Source organism: Mesoplodon mirus (genome assembly GCF_964341445.2).
Source record: "Mesoplodon mirus genome assembly, chromosome: 3".
Lineage (NCBI taxonomy): Eukaryota > Metazoa > Chordata > Mammalia > Artiodactyla > Ziphiidae > Mesoplodon > Mesoplodon mirus.
In genome coordinates, this window is record NC_138978.1 from 64,201,549 (window position 1) to 64,220,795 (window position 19,247).

The 19,247-nt window shown below is 34.3% G+C and overlaps 1 protein-coding gene across 1 annotated transcript in view; it reads right to left on the reverse strand.

Moving 5' to 3' along the window:
• The window catches only part of ANKRD13C (ankyrin repeat domain 13C), an 81,465-nt gene that overhangs the window by 43,333 nt on the left and 18,885 nt on the right, over window positions 1-19,247 (reverse strand). Inside the window, exons 2-3 of the mRNA XM_082612143.1 lie at window positions 13,174-13,215; window positions 4,363-4,467 (exon numbers count right to left, since the gene is read on the reverse strand). Coding sequence (XP_082468269.1) covers window positions 4,363-4,467; window positions 13,174-13,215 — 147 coding nt within the window. The remainder of the gene's footprint in view (window positions 1-4,362; window positions 4,468-13,173; window positions 13,216-19,247) is intronic.

Genomic DNA, 19,247 nt, shown 5'->3' on the forward strand with positions numbered 1-19,247 from the left:
ACGCAGGCCCAGCAGCCATGGCTCACGGGCCCAGCCGCTCCGCGGCACGTGGGATCCTCCCGGACCGGGGCACGAACCCGCGTCCCCTGCATCGGCAGGCGGACTCTCAACCACTGCACCACCAGGGAAGCCCCCAATGTATTTTTAAAAGCCAAAAATCAAAGAGCAATGTTTAAATTACTAAAGGTCTTTTGGGACAGAAGAGGATGAGACCTAAAAGTCAGGGAACATGGGACCTAGTTTCAGTTACACACTAGCTCTGTGATCTCGGTCAGCAGTTCCCAAACACAAGTCTACATTTCAGTGGCCAACTGTTCAAGTTTCCAGTGATATGCAGCCAAATGAAAAAACTGGGTACCAGGGTGGATTTCTTTTTCTTTATAAATTATATACTTTTTTTTAAATTTAAGGACTATTCTTTCATTTTTGGTTTCAAAGTGTCTTTTTTTTTTAAATGAAATTGTGATCGCAGAAGAAAGTACTTTTAAAGTTCTTATATGCTAAAATGAAAAAGTCAGCTACTCTACATCAATCCTTAAATAAAATTCTTTTCTGGTCTATAAAATCCAAATAGTGTGAGAACCAATGACCTATATAAACATTAGGGTTCTTTACAGATTCAAATTTATATGAATCTGGTTAACCTGCATGTTCATTATACTTTAACTTTAATATCAAAGTGATATTACCTAAATGTAGTAGAATTCTTTTTATAATTGTTCTCCACTATAAAGGCAAATACTTTTTAAATAAATGTCTATTCAATCTACCTTGCCTTCAAATTCAAACAGACCCCTGTTGACATAAAGAACAAAAAGAATTAATTTCCTAAATAGAAAAGATATCAATGAAAAGCAGAAGTCATGTAGTTTCCATTAACTAAATATACTTAATTGACTGAAGACATTTAGTAAATAGAAAATTATGTTAAAATAGCCAAACATTATTAAAAACGTAGTGACAACAACTATATATAGCATAGTAACGTATGCAAAGAAATTCCTGTTCTATGAGACTTCACATTAAAAATAACGTCACCTTGTGGAAGCAGAAACGAACACTCAGAACACAATTAGGGACTTCCCTGGTGGCACAGTGGTTGAGAGTCTGCCTGCCGATGCAAGGGACACGGGTTCGTGCGCCGGTCCGGGAAGACCCCACATGCCGCGGAGCAGCTAGGCCCTTGAGCCATGGCCCCTGAGCCTGCGCATCCAGAGTCTGTGCTCCGCAACGGGAGAGGCCACAACAGTGAGAGGCCCGCGTACCGCAACAACAACAAAAAAAGAATCCGCCTGCCAATGCAGGGGACACGGGTTCGATCCCTGGTCCAGGAAGATCCCACATGCCACGGAGCAACTAAGCCCATGCGCCACAATTACTGAGACTGCTCCCTAGAGTACGCGAGCGACAACTACTGAGCCTGTGTGCCACAACTACTGAACCCACGCGTCTCGAGCCCGTGCTCCGCAACAAGAGAAGCCACCGCAATAATAAGCCCGTGCACCACAACGAAGAGTAGCCCCTGGTCACCGCGACTGGAGAAAGCCTGCCCACAGCAACGAAGACCCAAAGCAGCCAAAAATAAATAAAATAAATAAATTTATATAAAAAAACACAATTAGACAAAATTACCATCATATTTGGGGGGAGAGTCAATATCCCATACTGTAAGAATCTTATTAACAGTGATTGATAATGAAAGTAAAATCAGCTTTAGAGGATTTGGATGATATTAGACAGAATTCATACAAAGACTCAAATGAAGAACTCCAAAAAAACACAACTAACTTAACTTTCTCTTTCTTTCTTCTCCCATATTGAGTACTTATAAAGTTTTCAGTTTTTTGTGTCTAAAGTTTTTGGAGCTATGCCCTACTGCTCCAAGTATTACTTAAATGTGTATCTTCTGCCTTCCACTTCTTTCTGTGCTCCAGTCTAATTATCTCCTACTTCTTACTTGTACAGTTCCACCTGCATATACTACAGAAAACTCAAACTCAACAAACCTAACACCAAATCAATTAAAATCCATACTGTTCTTTTTCCTATTTTCTGTATATCAATTAATTAATGAGATAGCCATTAATTCATGATAAAGGCTTTGGAATTACTCTGAATCCTTCCATTACTACCAGTATCCAAGAGATAATCAACCACTGTAGATTCCTTCATTTATCTTTCTAATCTATCCCTTACTTTTCTAAACACACTGTCTCTTCTTTAAGTCAAATTTACCACATTTGTTCTAAAGATTGTTTTTCTAAAAATCTCTTGCCTCCCTACTCAATTAAACAGTCTTTGGGCTTATCTAATAATGTCAATTCCTGCTTTAAAGTCTTCTGAGGTTTTACAGTGACTGGAGATTGAGATTAAAACCTTGAAAAGCACATAAAGCAGATCTCAGTCAGTGTGGCTCCTTTACCATCAAACTTCATCTCTCAAAACTACACTTCACCCCTTCACCCATGGTTGCCATGTAGCCTCATTTAGGGAGCCACACTGAAATATACATTGTTCCCTAAAACGTGCCTTGTTCTTTACATTTCCATGCTTTATATATATTCTGCTGTCATAGGCTAGAATGTCCTTACCCACCTAAATTATTAACTCCTAAAATCGTCTGAGACTCAGCTTAAATAAACCAAACACCATGCCAAAACTGAAATTACTTTCTCCCTCATCTTTTTTCCTCTAGTACTTTGCGAATACTTCAGAATACTGCAGAATATTCATTGGTTTCTCTCCCCCAACTAAGATGAGTTCCTCAATGTCAAAGCTAATTGCACATTCTTACTACATTTCCAATGCACCTGATATGTACTTAAGAGACAAATAGACAATCCCTACTCTAAATGAAGCTTACTGCCTAATGAAAGTGACAGGTAGCATTCTGGCATAGTATACGGGCAGAGAAAGCTTCCTTGTACTTGAACTGAGATCTGAAGAATTATAAGGAGCTGGGGCAGCAGGGGAAGGATGTGTGAATATAAGAAACTGAAAAGCCAGCAGAGCTGACATACAGAAACCATGTGGAAAGAACAAGATAAGGATGGAGATTAAAAACTGACATTATCATACTAGATCTTATAAACCAAGTTAGAGATTTTCGTCTTCATCTTAAGAATAAGAATTTTTAAAGGGTTTTAAGTAGGAAAGTAACATGACTAGACAAAGAAACTAGAAGAAAATATAATAACTCTCTGGGTGAAATTATTTCCTTTTTTTCTTCAATAATTTCCTAATTTTCTACAACAAATGTTATTACTTTCTTAAAAGAAAAAAATATTTTAAAGTTTTGAACATCTCAGGAGAGTTATAGTAAATAAAAATCCTAATATAATACTTTTCAGAAACATGTTAATTCTTGATTAATCTCAAATTTTCTTTGCAGTTTTAATTTTCTTTGTTCTAGGAGCCAGAAATGAAAGGATGAATAAAAAAACATATTCATGACTTGAGTTCTCACAAAGATTATACCATCAGGATACAGCGTAGGGAAAAGACATTGAACAGTTATTTAGAAGTGTGCTGAGTGCTGCAAAGGAAAATAATGGACCACTTTGAAAACATATAAGAGAAGTTAATCTACTTAACGAGTTGGGAAAAGAAATATAAAGTTGAGACCCAAATGAAGAAGACTGCCTGTTCCTGATAAGACTGCAAACCAACATAGACTGCTCTTTCCCTCCAAACTAACTTTTGATGTGCTACAAAAATAAGACAGAGGCTGATAGAATTCCTAAAACTACCCTAACATAAATATACCACAATGAAAATCTGTATAAACTATGAGTAAGTCCTGGAGAGACAAAAAGACAGCTAGGTCTCAGTATAGATAAGAACTGGAACCACCAACAGTCAGGGATGGGGTGCAGGGAACAGACAGATTAAAGGAGTCAAAAGGTACCAACTTCTAGTTATAAAAGAAATAAGTCATGCGGATGCAACGTACAGCACGTTGACTATAGTTAACAATACTGTACTGCATATTTGAAAGTTGTAAAAGAGTATATCTTAAAAGTTCTCATCACAAGAAAAATAGAAGTACTGTAACTATGTATGGTGACAGATGTTAACTAGATTTATTGTGGTGATCATTTCACAATACATACAAGTAATCAATATGTTGTACTACTGAAATGAATATAATGTTGTATGTCCATATATATTTTTACTTACGTACACTTATATAATATATATGGTAATTATATATATATAAAGTCATGAATAATTCATTTATAAGTTTGTAAGTAACTGCAAACTTCTCATAGTATGGAAAGTTATGCTGAATGACAAATATCTCAAATGCATCCCTTCATATTTTTAGAAAACATATCAACAATAGTAATTTATATTGCTTACTCATCTGTCTATCTCCATAACTGATGGCTTCTGCCAGCGGGCTCCATCCCTGAGCATTTTTCACCTTTACTGGAGCATTGTGAGCCAAAAGTAAATGGGCACATTCTGAAACATAAAATGGTGATAACATCAAACATCATGCTATTTTCAGAATCTCTAAATTAAAAAATCATGTAAAAATTCAAGAAATCAAGTTAATATAATAGATCTATGATATAAGTACTATACTATAGAGAATTAAATAATTTTTAAAATTCCTCTGTATCTAAACCAGGTTATTTCAGATCCTTAGATTCAAGAAGTATCTATCTATTACCTGAAAATAAATTGGATCTCTCTGCAAAGAAACTATTATATTCCCTAATAATTGTTCCCAAGGGTATTTCGAGAATGTTTCCATACTATAAAAGACAACCCAAGAAACTCAAGAGTAATTTACCTAAAAATTTCTACTATCTAATAAGACCCAAAAGAGGATTTGTACATCTGCAAGGTCAAATGGAAAGCTAATTATTTATTTCAGGGGAAAAAAAAGTATTTTCAAAAAGAATCACTAATGTTTCCACAAACCCTTATTTTTCAAATTTTATAATTCGTTTATTTCAGAAAAACACCCAAAAGGGACAAAAATTTGTTTATGACTACAAGGACAAATCCAGACAGTCCTTCTAGTAATCAAACAAAGTCTAAGGTATACTTGGCACAGTCACCCACTGAAACTTAAGGGGAACACTGAAGACTGTGCCACAAGTGACAGAATAATTACATATAAGAAAAATCTATGCTCAGGACACAGTTCCCAAACCACTGGATTTTTCTTTTACCTCTTCTTTTTTTTTGGGGGGTGGGGGGCCGTGTCCTGTGGCATGCAGGGTATTAGTTCCCGGACCAGGGATCAGGAATCGAACCCACTCCCCCTGCAGTGGAAGCATGGAGTCCTAACCACTGGACTGCCAGGGAATTCCCAACACTGGATATTTTAGGATGCACCGAGGGATCTCTGGCCTCTTGGATCTTGGCTGATAAGTTTAGGGGTGGTGGGTATAAATCATTGCTCTCAACGTTTCCAGTTATTAATGGGAAAATTAATGTACATAGTACTTCATCAATGGATTGTGTGGTTTCAATTGTTTTGTTTATATAGTATTTACTGTTCCCAACTCCAGTGGCTGGGGCATTTCCAACATTTAACACTGAGGATACTTGGTAATCTGAACCAAGTCTTAAAATAAGAACATAATATATGACAACATGAATAAAAGTTTTCTACAAAAGAAAAAAAAAGTCTAAGGCATAGACACTTGTATACATTGAGGAAATTTGTTTTTAATTCAAAATAAAAAGCATATTAACAGGCAGAAAAACATTTGAAACCAAGGCTCATGGGAAATTTAGGATGGCTATCCAACCTAAATTCCCTAAATGAATGATTCATTCACTCAATCAGTCTTTTAGCAAATATTTACCAAGTGCCTATTATATGCCAATTTTAAGTACTAGGTCCTGGATATAAGTAGTGAGAAGAAAGATAAGATCTTGCTATCAGAGAGCTCCAATATTAAAATATAATTAAGTAAACTAATAAATAAAAAAAGATAATGATAAGTGCTCTGAAGGAAATAAAGGTGTTATGACAGTTGTAATGTAATGCAGGTGAGCTGAGGCGGAGGAAGAATGACACTGTTTTAGCACTATTCCTAGTAATAGAAGGAATATCTACATTAGCAGGAAATTATATTAGAATAAAGTAAAATAAATACAGAAATTTCACAAAGGTGTTTAAGAAAGTCTGCTACAGCTTCCCTGGTGGCGCAGTGGTTGAGAGTCCGCCTGCCGATGCAGGGGACACAGGTACCGCAAAAAAAAAAAAAAAAACTTAGTGGCAGTAATAGTCGGATAACTTAAAATTATGTTTCCTAATGTGATACAATATAAAGTTCATATGCCTCTGCAGTATTCTTTCCAGAAATGTTTAACCTGAATCTAATCAAGCATCGATACTTAATTTTTGATTCATAGAAAAAACAGAGTATAAGGAACAAGTTAAATAACATTATGAGAAAATAATCAGGCAAAACTAAGATGGGAGACATTCTACAAATTAACTGGGGAAGACACTTCAAAAAGGTACAAAGGAAGGAGGGAAAAAGGTGGGCAAACTTTTCTAGATTATCTGAAACAAACAACCAAATGTAATGAGTGAATCCCAATCAGATCTTGATTCAATATAAAACACCTATAAAAGACATTTTTCGAACAACTGGAGAAATTTAAATATGGATTGGATATCAGATATTATAACAATATAATTGTCTTTCTTAGGTGTGATAATGATATTGTGGTCATGATAGACAATGTCCTTATTCTTAGAGATGCATGCTGAAGTATTTGGTGGTAAAATGTCATGATGCTTACATCTAGTTTTCAAATTTTACAGCAAAAACAGTAAAAAAAAAAAAAAATATATATATATATATATATATATATACACATATAAAACACTAAGATAAAGAGAAAAATACAGCAAATATGATAAAATGTGAACAGTTATTGAAGCTAGGTAGAGAGTATTTGAATGCTCATAGTGATAATATTTCAGTTTCTCTGTATATCTGAAATTATTCATAATAAAGCATTGAAAGAAAAAAATGAATAAAAAAGACAAATATTAAAACCAAGAATGAATTTAAGGGTTTCCCTGGTGGTGCAGTGGTTGAGAGTCCACCTGCCGATGCAGGGGACACGGGTTCATGCCCCGGTCTGGGAGGATCCCACATGCCGCGGAGCGGCTGGGCCCGTGAGCCATGGCCGCTGAGCCTGCGTGTCCAGAGCCTGTGCTCCGCAACAGGAGAGGCCACAACAGTGAGAGGCCCACATACCGCAAAAAAAAAAAAAAAGAATGAATTTATGTCATCCCAATAGACTGAAAGAAATGTCTACACTGCACTGCTAAATCATATATCTGCTCAATGGAAAAGTATATTATGATCACATGTTTTTATAAAGGAATAAATAAAAACTACACATATGAATGTGTGTTTAGATACATACACACATATTTGTATATAATAATAAGCATGGAGAAGAGTATGGAAGAATACCTAGCAGGCTGTTAACACGGGTTACCATGTTTAATGGGAGAAGGGGGTTAATAAGGAGAGAAGATGATAGAGAGACCAGCTAAAAATAATTTTTTTAATATATAAATAAATAAAATGGACCCTCTAGAAGACCTAAATAGACATTTCTCCAAAGAAGACATACAGATGGCCAACAAACACATGAAAACATTAACATCAGTAATTATTAGAGAAATGCAAATCAAAACCACAATGAGGTATCACCTCACACCGGTCAGAATGGCCATCATCAAAAAATCTACAAACCATAAATGCTGGAGAGGGTGTGGAGAAAAGCGAACCCTTTTGCACTGTTGGTGGGAATGTAAATTGATACAGCCACTATGGAGAACTGTATGGAGGTTCCTTAAAAAACTAAAAATAGAACTACCATATGACCCAGCAAACCCACTACTGGGTGTATACCCTGAGAAAACAATAATTCAAAAAGACACACGCACCCCAATGTCCACTGCAGCACTATTTACAATAGCCAGGACATGGCAGCAACCTAAATGTCCATTGACAGATGAATGGATAAAGAAGATGTGGTACATATATACAATGGAATATTACTCAGCCATAAAAAGGAACGAAATTAGGTCATTTGTAGTAATGTGGATAAACCTAGAGTCTGTCATACAGAGTGAAGTAAGTCAGAAAGAGAAAAACAAATATTGTATATTAGCGCATATATATGGAATCTAGAAAAATGGTACTGATGAACCTATCTGCATAACAGGAAAAGAGGTGCAGAAGTAGAGAACAGACTTGTGGACACAGAGGGGGAAGGGGAGGGTGGAACGAATTGAGAGTAGCATTGGCATATATACACTACCATGTGTAAAACAGATAGCTAGTAGGAGCTGCTGTACAGCACAGGGAGCTCAGCTCAGTGCTCTGTGATGACCTAGAGCGTTGGGATGGTGGGGGTTGGGGGGTGTGGGGTGGGAGGGAGGCTCAAGAGGGAGGAGATATGGGGATATATGTATACGTATAGCTGATTCACTTTGTTGCACAGCAGAAACTAACACAACACTGTAAGGCAATTATACTCCCCCCCAAAGGAAAAAAATCAAAAAAAAAAATTAATTAATTAAATGGACACTCTCCTAAAGAAAGCTACCAGGGGGTTTTATGTAAATATGTGTTTGTATATATAAATAAAGAAGTTGGGGAACATGAACATGGATAGATATCTACAGACTTTGTATTTCATGATAAACTTTTGAGTGAAAGGAAAAACATGGCAAAGTACTACATGCAGTGATTCAACTTCTGTAAAAACAAACCAAGCCCCTGTATTACAAGGAGGAAGGTGTGCAAGGATGCCCACTAGGCTATTAATGTTAATTACATCAGAAAAAATGTAGGAGAGATGATGTTTTTTATATACATCTTTATACTGTATTATTTCAATTGTTTCATCAAGCATGTATTAATAACCTAAAAATCATTAAAGAAAAAATTTTAGTTTAAAAATATTAAGAAGGAAGATGCACAACAGTATCTAAAGCAATATACCAATTGCGTAAACTAAGGTATAGAACTGGTATGATTTATATATACGTTAAAGATGTCAACCGTTTTCTCATATGCCACAGACCTTGCCACAGGCCTTTCGCTCACATCACAACTCAACTGATGTAGAAATGAGCAACTAATGAAAAGCCAGAAAATCATAGGTATGCCATGATCTCTGACCTAGTCTCATACATTAAAAAAAAAAAAAAAAAAAACTGGAACAATCAAATGCTCTCTCTCAGCAACTGTAACAATGAATAAGAAAAAAAGGTAGTTAACAACCAGGCAGTAAGGCTTAAAAATGCACAAATGTGCCACAAAGAAGTTATGACTTGAGGAGTCTAAACAAAATGAAAATATGAGAAACAGAAATCACATATAAATATACCAGAGCTATACAGGTGACAAAATATAGAGAGTGAATGGGATAAATAGGACAGCTGGGAACAAAACAGAATATTCAGAGAGACCCTTATGAAAGTGAAAAATCATACTAATTCTAGACTTATTTCAGAAAAAAAATGGAAAATTGCCGTTCGAAAAAAGACTGAGAATAAATTAAAAGTTGCAGCAACTGTTTTGAAGAATTTTTGTGATGTCTAACCAAAAGGATAAGAATTAAAGGTTAGTTTTCTAGTTCACCTCCTGAAGATTCCTGAAATCTTTTAAGTATAATGAATGTTTTTCTCCATTTCACTTCAAATCCATAGTTGAAAAACTTGCCAGCCAACATGGTGAACATGGTCAATAGACTCAGAAATTCAGAAAAAATCAGACTTCATGGTGAAAAATAAGGTTATTCAGTAGGTTAAGATGAGTGACAGATGTAAATAAAGGTGTGCAAGTCATAGGGTATCTCTCTTTAATTCAGTCAACAAATATCTGAATACCCTGGGAATTTTTACTGTGTTTACAAAAAAGTATACAAACAGAAAGTGCCCTTCAACAGTGAAGTCACTAAAGGCATAGTATATCTCTAAAGGAAAAGATAAAAGTGGCACAGATTCAATAATGGTATAATGTAAAATTGCTTTACAGAATTAAGTATAAGGTCGATGTTTTATCTTCCACTACATATTTCAATCTCACTCCTATGCAACCAAATATCAAAAATATTAAAAGGTCAAAAAGAAAAAAGCAAAAAAGAGTATTCAACTGGAAAAATATAAATGGAAAATTATAAATTGATCATTATATTAATGGCTGTACGTACTCTACATGAAAAAGACTCAGGAAGAGCAAATACTGACATTATTTGCAGATCCTGAATCATCTAACCAAGTGTTTCCCAAAATATGTTCCACAGAACTCTAGTTTCTCAAGATACTTGTGAAAAAGAGAAAATACCAAATAACTATGGGAACAATGACTCTATATCCAACAGAAGGCTCCAATTCAGAAGGTCACAATGAATATTAGCATATCAAAAGTTCTAAGAAGGTCCACAATAAAGAAAACTGCTTAAAACTTATTAACTCACTATTTTCCGATCAATTTGACCTGGAAACACTATTTTCCTCTAAAAACTTATCAATATCCAATGAAACTAATTCTGTGAAACACATTTTGGATAGGCTGATACAATCCTATGATGAAACCTAACAATACCTCTACTGAAAATTAGAACACTTAGACCTAGGATGGTAGATATGTTTAATTTCATATTCGAATCCTGGTAAATCCATATTTACTATTAAAGTGCTAAATTTAGAAGAGTAATCAGACTTGGCATCAAATTAACTATATTTTCCACAAAAACAGGAGGAAAGCACAATGCATGTTAGCTAACTCTGATTTAGACCATTTCCTTTTTTGAATGGTTCACAGTGAAAAGAGAGCAAGGCAATTCATAATAATTAGGAATCCAGGCTCTGGAACAAGATACTCCAAGTTCAAGTCAAAACTCTGCTACTTTACCCTGGGAAAGTTGCTTAACTTCTCAGAGCTAACTTTTTCATCTGTAAAATAGGAATAATAATAGTATCTTCCTCACATGATTGTTGTGTTAAATGAGTAAACATACATAAAGCACTAAAAAAAGCATCTAGCATATTGTAAATGAATACATTCCCGTTATTTTCTAAAGTTCTGATCGAATGTTCTTTGAAAGAAAGCATAAGTTTTAACTGGTCAAATTTAGCTAACTATATCTGCTATCTTTTCACCAAGGTAGCTATACTAAAGATGACTATCATTGTCTGCCCTGCCAATATTCCTGATAAACATTCTTTCTCTGTATTCCTGATTTCCTCTTCTACTCCCAACTCTCACCCAAAGCCAGCCAAGCTAAAGCTAACTTCACATGAGTAAATATATATCCCAAAGTCAATTCATGAGATTGCCAGTCACTCATCACTGTGACTTGGCTCGACATGAACTAGACCAATCAAACTTTTTGTTCAGAAATTCAGGAACCTAAGAAACTGAACTACTTGGTGGAGAACACTGAAATCAGAAAGCCTTGAAGATTTAGGAACATAGAACAGTTATTTTGGGTCATGGTCAATTTCACTAAACAGAAAAATCAATCAAGAAAAGGGAGAATATATATATATATATATATTTCTTTTTTTTTTTTTTTTTTTTTCTTTTTGCGGTATGCGGGCCTCTCACTGTTGTGGCCTCTCCCGTTGCGGAGCACAGGCTCCGGATGCGCAGGCCCAGCGGCCATGGCTCACGGGCCCAGCCGCTCCGCGGCATATGGGATCCTCCCAGACCGGGGCACGAACCCGTATCCCCTGCATCGGCAGGCGGACTCTCAACCACTGCGCCACCAGGGAGGCCCCTATATTTCTTTATATATATGTGTGTGTGTATATATATATATATATATATATATATATATATATATATATATATATATATAAAGAAAGAACAGCAGATGCACCATAAGAGACAGACAGATGATAGATGATTGATAGTTGGACAGACAAATAGATGGATAGATATACATATCCGAAGGGAAGGAAGGAGGAAGGTTGCGGTGGGGGGACGGGGGGGAGGAGGGAAGGAGGGAGGGAGAGAAGAAGAAGGGAAGGGAGGGAGAGAGAGAGGAAGGAAGGGAGGAAGGACAGAGGGAGAGAGGAAGGGAGAAAGGATGGCTGATCTTCCGGACTGTCTTGGTTACTACTCTTCCTGAGACACAGCTAGTCCCCATAGCTTGAATTTCTATAATATGTAGCACCTTAATGAATCTCTCTTTACTTAAAAGTTACTTGACTGTTCCTTGTAAGAAGGAGAAAAAAATAGCATAACTAAATAAAGAAATAAAGATTTGAGCCCCCAGTTTATGTAGTATTAAATTTCCTACAAATCATATGCTTTACCTAAGCACAAGAACTTAAAACCAAACGAACAAAAGAATTTTTTTTCAACAAAGCAAGTTCTAGTAACATCCCTCAGATCATCATACATTCAAATGTTTACAGTAACAGCCACATTACACTATATAACAATAGATGTTCATAATGATACAGCTAGATCATCAGAAAAGTGTTAACAAAAATTAATTAACCTGTTTAAAAATTCAAGAGTATACGTTTTCCAAAGTTTTTTATCAAACACATCCAAAATTTAAAAATCTAGCACTCAAAAGGTTGCCAATCAGCTATCTGGAATCCTCACTTTCCAGGGTTATTGGGAATCCAGATAACTAAGACTTATTGCATCTAGGAATAGCCTTAAAAAGTAGATCTTTTAAATCACCTGTCTATGAGTTGTTGCTTTCCTTTTTTCTTTTTGGAGAATAGGTAAGTACTAACTTTTTATTATCATCTACCATAAAAAATCTAGACTTATGAGTTTAGATATATAAAATAGTCCATATTAAAGAATCTTATAAAACTCTTTGAATATTAAAAGTATTACAGTAATTAATAAAACTTAATATTTGGAAACAAGAGTCTCCTGAAATTATACTTCCTTGATAAAATAACCAAGAAAAAAAAAAGGCATAAGATTAGCACAAGACTCCCACTAACTCTTTGAAAAAAGTGCTATGAAAAATGAGAAAGTATTTGTGTTTTTTAATATATTGAATCCTAAACTCAATTAGCACATCAAATAATCAGGTGAATTTTTTAAAACTCAAAACATAAAACTCATCTTAAAATATTTAAACTGACTATACATGAGTGAAGTTAAACAAAAAAAGAAAATATTTACTAACCTTTATTTCCTAACATCACAGCAAGATGTAAAGGAGTGTTTCCTAAAACAAAAGCAAAAATAAATTAAATTAGTGTAGAAACATCAGAAAAATTATTTTAAGGTGGTTTCAGCTCCTTCAGAAATTTCACTGACAAATTTAAGCAAAAATAATGTGACCACAAAATGATCCTGTTTATGTGGCAAAGTGAGGGTCAGAGGATGCCATGCTTTCTAAACACAAGGTATCTTACTCCTCCTCCCCCCACCTCCCGTAAAAGATATCCATTTTGCTTTTGGGATTTCTTCTCCAAACAGATGTCAGATTCCTTTGCTGCTAATTTCTCTATTATATCAATCTTTGTGCATTCAGCACACAATTTAAGTACCTTACTATATATATATTCATCCTTGCTCATAAATATCAGTAAGACCCAATCCCAGTCCTCAAGTTTTAATACATAAAAGAAAATGAAAACACTAACTGGAAAAAATATATGCACCCCCATGTTCATTGCAGCGTTATTTACAACAGCCAACATATGGAAACAAGCAAAGTGTCCATCAACAGATGAATGGATAAAGAAAATCAGTGTGTATGTGTACACACACACACACACACACACACACAGTGGAATATTATTCAGCCATTAAAAAAAAGAATAAAATCTTGCCATCTGTAACAACAGAGATGGACCTTGACGGTATTATGCTAAGTGAAATAAGTCAGATAAAGACAAATATTGTATTATCTCATTTACATGTGGAATCTTTTAAATACATATATATACTGAGAATGAACTGGTGGTTGCCAAAGGTGGAGAATGGGAGGGTAGGCAAAATGGGTGAAGAGAATCAAAAGGTACAAACCTTCAGTCAAAAAAATGTCATAGGGATGTAATATACAGCATGACTATTATTATACTGCATGTTAGAAAGTTGCTAAGAGTAGATCTTAGAAGTTCTCATCACAAGAAAAAAAATATTTTGAACTATGTATGGTGATGGATATTAACCAGACTTCCTGTGGTAATCATTTCACTATATACAAACATGAAATCATTGTTATACACTTGAAAGTAATAAAATGTTGTATGCCAATTATACTTCAATTAAAAAAAAAGTATATTGCAAAGGTAAACAATTTCTTCTGTCTCAAAATGCTAAATCCTAGGTGGGTCTGTAGAAGATACACATTTTCTGTTTTACTAAAAACAGTACCTTGTTATTCTAAACATTTATTTTGTTTCTGATCAGCTCCAGAAAAAAAGAAAAGAAATCCACATGTATAAGTATAAATTTCCAATTTGATTGGTCTAGAATAAGATCGTCTTCCACCTTTTCTAAATATTGAACTATTTTCATAAGTTTGCATTCACATTCTATGACAATTTATCAAAACCAAAAAGCAGTCATAAAAAGTAAACAAACTTGTTGACAAATTGGTGCCAGAAACAAAAGCTCAACACTATGCCAAAACCAAAGCCTTTACTTCGGACTATCATTCTTAATTCCCACCTCTTTTCTAGTTTAAGCTCTCATCACCTTACCTGAATATCTACTGCAACAACCTTCAAGTCTCCCTGCCTCAAGTTTTGCCCCATTTCAATCTCCTCTCTGTATTGGAATAATAATTTTAAAACAAAAACTTGACCATGTTACAGTTCCACTTAAAAGGCTGGAAGTGGTCCATATTTTATCCTTAACATGGCATAAAACGTTCTTGAGATATGTCCTTACCTACCTTTCTTCTCCTATTTTCTTCCTTACCCTGTATTTCACCTGAACTGCATGCAATAAATTCTCCAATAAGCCAGGTTCTCGATATTCTACACACATTTTATTAATCCTCCCTAAATATTCCTTCCCGATCTGCCTGGCAAGTTAATACTCACCTTTTAGGGTTTAGCTCAAACATCACCTATTCACTGAAGTCTTCTCTAGACAATCAGATGTCCCTCTGCACTGCTCCCAAAGCCCTCTATACCTATCTTTTTATTGCAGCACTTTTCACACTAAACTGTACTTTTAATTTTTTGTGTAAACATCTGTCACCTTCATTAGACATTAACCTCAGGATAACTAGATACATATTTTGTTCATTTATGTATATGAAATGCTTCCAATACACATCTTACATTCAAAATAGTTAATAAGCATTCATAATGAAGGCACAAGAAAAAGTTCTGACTATAGAAACAAACCTTAAAAATATCAAATAGTTACAGAAACCTGATCACTAAAACGCAACAGGCATTACCTTAGGCAAGGGTTGCAAACTCAAATGCTTCCATAATTAAGTAATGTAATTGTAAAACTTTTGGTGTTATTTTTCCTAAATGTTTACACGAATACACTTGTAAAACCATCTAGCCCTGGAGTTTCCTTTGAGTGAACATTTTTATTATGGATTCATTGTCTTTAATAGTAACAAGAGTACTTATGTTTTCTAATTCCTTTTTGTGTGCATTTTGACAAATTAAATTTTTCATGGATTCTGTCCATGTCATATAAATTGTCACCTATTGTCATACATTTTGTTCACAATATCCATGATTTTTTAATGACATTAAAATTTATGCAGATGCCCCACTTTTCATTCACATTTGTTACTTGTGTTTTTTCTTTGATCAGTCTGAGGTTTATTAATTTTATGCACTTTTTTAAAGAACAAAGTTTTGGCATGTTGCTACTTAATGTCTGTTTTAATTAAATAATTCTTGCTCTTTTATTACTTCTTTTCTTCTATGTTATTTGGGTAAAATAGACTCAACTTGGGAAATTAAGCAAGTTAAGTTGTTCTTTTTCTAATTTCTTGAAATAGATTCTTAAATGCTGGATTTTTTTACCATTTCTTAGTATATTTACCTTTTTATTAATAATTTCTAGTTTACTTGCACTGTGATCAGAGAACAGACTCAGTATAATCTCAATGTGAAACATGTTGAGAGTTGCTTTATGGTCAAGTTTAGTCAATTTTTGTAAATGTTTTCTGTAACCTTGAAAAGAACATGTATCCTAAGGGTTTTGGGTACAGCATTTCATATAAACCTACTAGATCCAGTTTGTGTTGTTCATATCTTTTATATCCTTATTGGTTTTTTGTCAGCTTGTTTAAGAAAGAAGAATCTTAAAAATATCCCACTGTAATTGGGGGTTTCTATGTCTTCTTGTACTTCTAGGAACTTTGCTTGATATATTTTCAGCTATGTTACTAAGTACAAATCAAATCCTTATACTTTCCTAGTTCAACAAATGATTTTCATCTTGAAGCACCTCTCTTTATCTCAGATGTTTTCTGCTTTAAAACCTACTATGATGTTAATATAACTATTCCAAATTTTTTGATTGATATTTACATGAAATATATTTTTCACTCCTCTCACTTTCAATTTTTACATATTGTTATATTTCAGATGTGTTTCCAACTGTATGTAGTTGGGTGGTTTTTCATACAGTAAGACAATATTTGTCTTTTAACCAGAGCATTTCATCCAATTTCATATGTTATACTTACTGATATTATTGGAGTTTAAGTCTACCATCCAGCTTTGTGCTTTCTATTTGTCCTGCTGGTTCCATGTTCCTTTTTCTCATCTTTCTTACCTTCTTCTAAATTGATTGTTTTCATTATTCTATTTTGTTTTTTTATCTGTGGATGGAAGGTATATATTTTTTTATTTTACTATTCTTTTAGTAGTTATCCTAGAGATGCACTGTCCCATATGGTAGCTACATGTGGTTACCGAGCATTTGAAATGTGGCTAGTCTGAACTGAGATGTGCCACAAGTGGGATTTTGAAGACTTAGTATCAAAAACAAGAATGTAAAATATCTCAGTAATGTTTTATATTGATCATCATGTTAAAATAATGTTTTGGATATTTTAGGTTAAGTAAAATGTAGTATTTAAAATTAATTTCACCTACTTCTATTTTATGTGGCTATTAAAAAACTTAGTTATAAATGTGGTTTGCATTGGCTTTCTATTAGACAGCACAGCTCTAGAGTTTACAAATATGCATCCTTGATTTATCAAAGTCTAATGTTAAATGGCACATTCCCTTCTTGAGAGCAAGTCATTGACCTTAGAACACTAACTTCATTCCCTCCATCCAGATTTATATGCTGTTATCTAGCGCCATGAGTCTTTATTTGTACCTTATAGAAGCAATATTCATTTAAGATTTCTTACCACTTTTATTGCTCTTCATTCCTTCCTACCTCTCTAGCCTTCCATTAGAATCATTTTTCTTCTATCTGAAACACATTCTTCAGTATTTCTTTTAGTGGTGGTCTGATAAGTGAATTCTCTTAGGTTTTTGATTGTAAATGTTTATTCAACTTCGAAGGATATTGTACAGGGTATATAATTCTTGATTGGCTGTTATTTTCTTCAGTATTCTATGTAGTCTTATGGTTTTCTTTTTTGTTGAGAAGTCAGCTGTAGGAATTTCTACTGATCCTTTTCAAGTAATGTGACTTCTCTGGCTGCATTTAAGATTTTTTTTTCAGCCATTTCACTCCAATGTGGAATCCTTTTTTTATTCTACTTGCGTTGGACTTCTTAAATCTCTGAATTGGCATCTTTCATCAACTTTGGAAAATTCTCAGCAACTGTCTCCTCAAATATTGCTTTAGCCCCATATTCTCTCTCTTCTCTCCTGGGGTTCAGTTAACATAGAACTGCTCTTATCATTTTTAATTTTTAAAAAATTTCTTTCCCCTTTTCATTGTAGATATTTTCTCCTGACATATTTCCAAGATCATGAGTTCTGTCTTCTTCAGGCTCTAAACTGTTATTAAGCCCATTTATTTAGTTTTTAATTCAGTTATTATATATTTCCATTTGGAAATTTCCATTGAATTATTTTCCAAATATATTACTTCAATTTTCATAGTTTCCAGTTCTCCACTAAAATATTCAACCTTGTCTCTCATCCCCAAGAACATAATAAACATTGTTATTTAAAATCTCTGTCCATACAAACTACTATACATAAAATAGATAAACAACAAGGTCCTACTGTATAGCACAGAGAGCTATATTCAATATCTTGTAATAAACTACAATGGAAAAAAATCTGAAAAGGAATATATATATATGTATAACTGAATCACTTTGCTGTACACCAGAAACTAACACAACATTGTAAATCAACTATACTTCTATTAAATAAGTAAATAAATAAAAAATAAAGTCTGTCTAGTAATAATTATAATAAATGAAGCTCTGATGGCTCTGTTTCTCTTATTGCTTCTCTCTGGTTCTCATTCATGTTGTCTAGTTTTCCTATAATGCTGGTCATCTTTAATTGTATGTTGAACATATTTAGTTAACTCCTTCTGCAAAAATCTTGAAGCCTAAGAAACAAATTCTACAGAGCCTTTTATTTGCTTCTGACATGTGGCTGGGGGTACTAGACTAATCCAGGGATTGACATTTTTTTTCTGGCCCTCACAAATGACTCAAAGCTATGCTTCAACCTATATCAGAGCTGATTTACCTGCAGTTCAACCTTATTCCTAAGCTGCAGCTCTTCAAGTTTCCATCCCCAAAAGCAGCATGTTTAACAGATACCCCACACCTGGTAGGCCCTGACCTCTATCTTTTGTCCTCTTAGCTCACCAAGGCTGTCAAAAGTACCGCTCAGCCTCTTAACTGCTTCTTCTGGATTCACAAAAGCTGCTGGGGAAAAATAACCTCAAATATTAGGTTTGCATCTTTGGATTTCCATCTTCTGCCAGATCTTGGCCCAGTATTCCTTCCTACCTCATTAGATCTCCAATGCCCTTAAAGTAGAATATTTTATTCTTATTGCCCTCTAAAGAAGAGTTGTCCTCATTATCTAGTTCATTACTAGAGGCAGAAATTCTACTTTGATTTTATGTGTTAACTTTTCTCCATCTTCATTAATAATTTGCTTTCTACTTTTTATACTTTTTTGATTATTGCATAAAGATGCAATACTTTTATAAGTGCTAATGATCATAACTTCTATCAAAATATAATTACTCTCTTAGCACTTTTAAATCATTTTTACCTCAAATTCAATTTTATTAGCAATTAATCTTGAGGATTCATAGCTTTCTTTT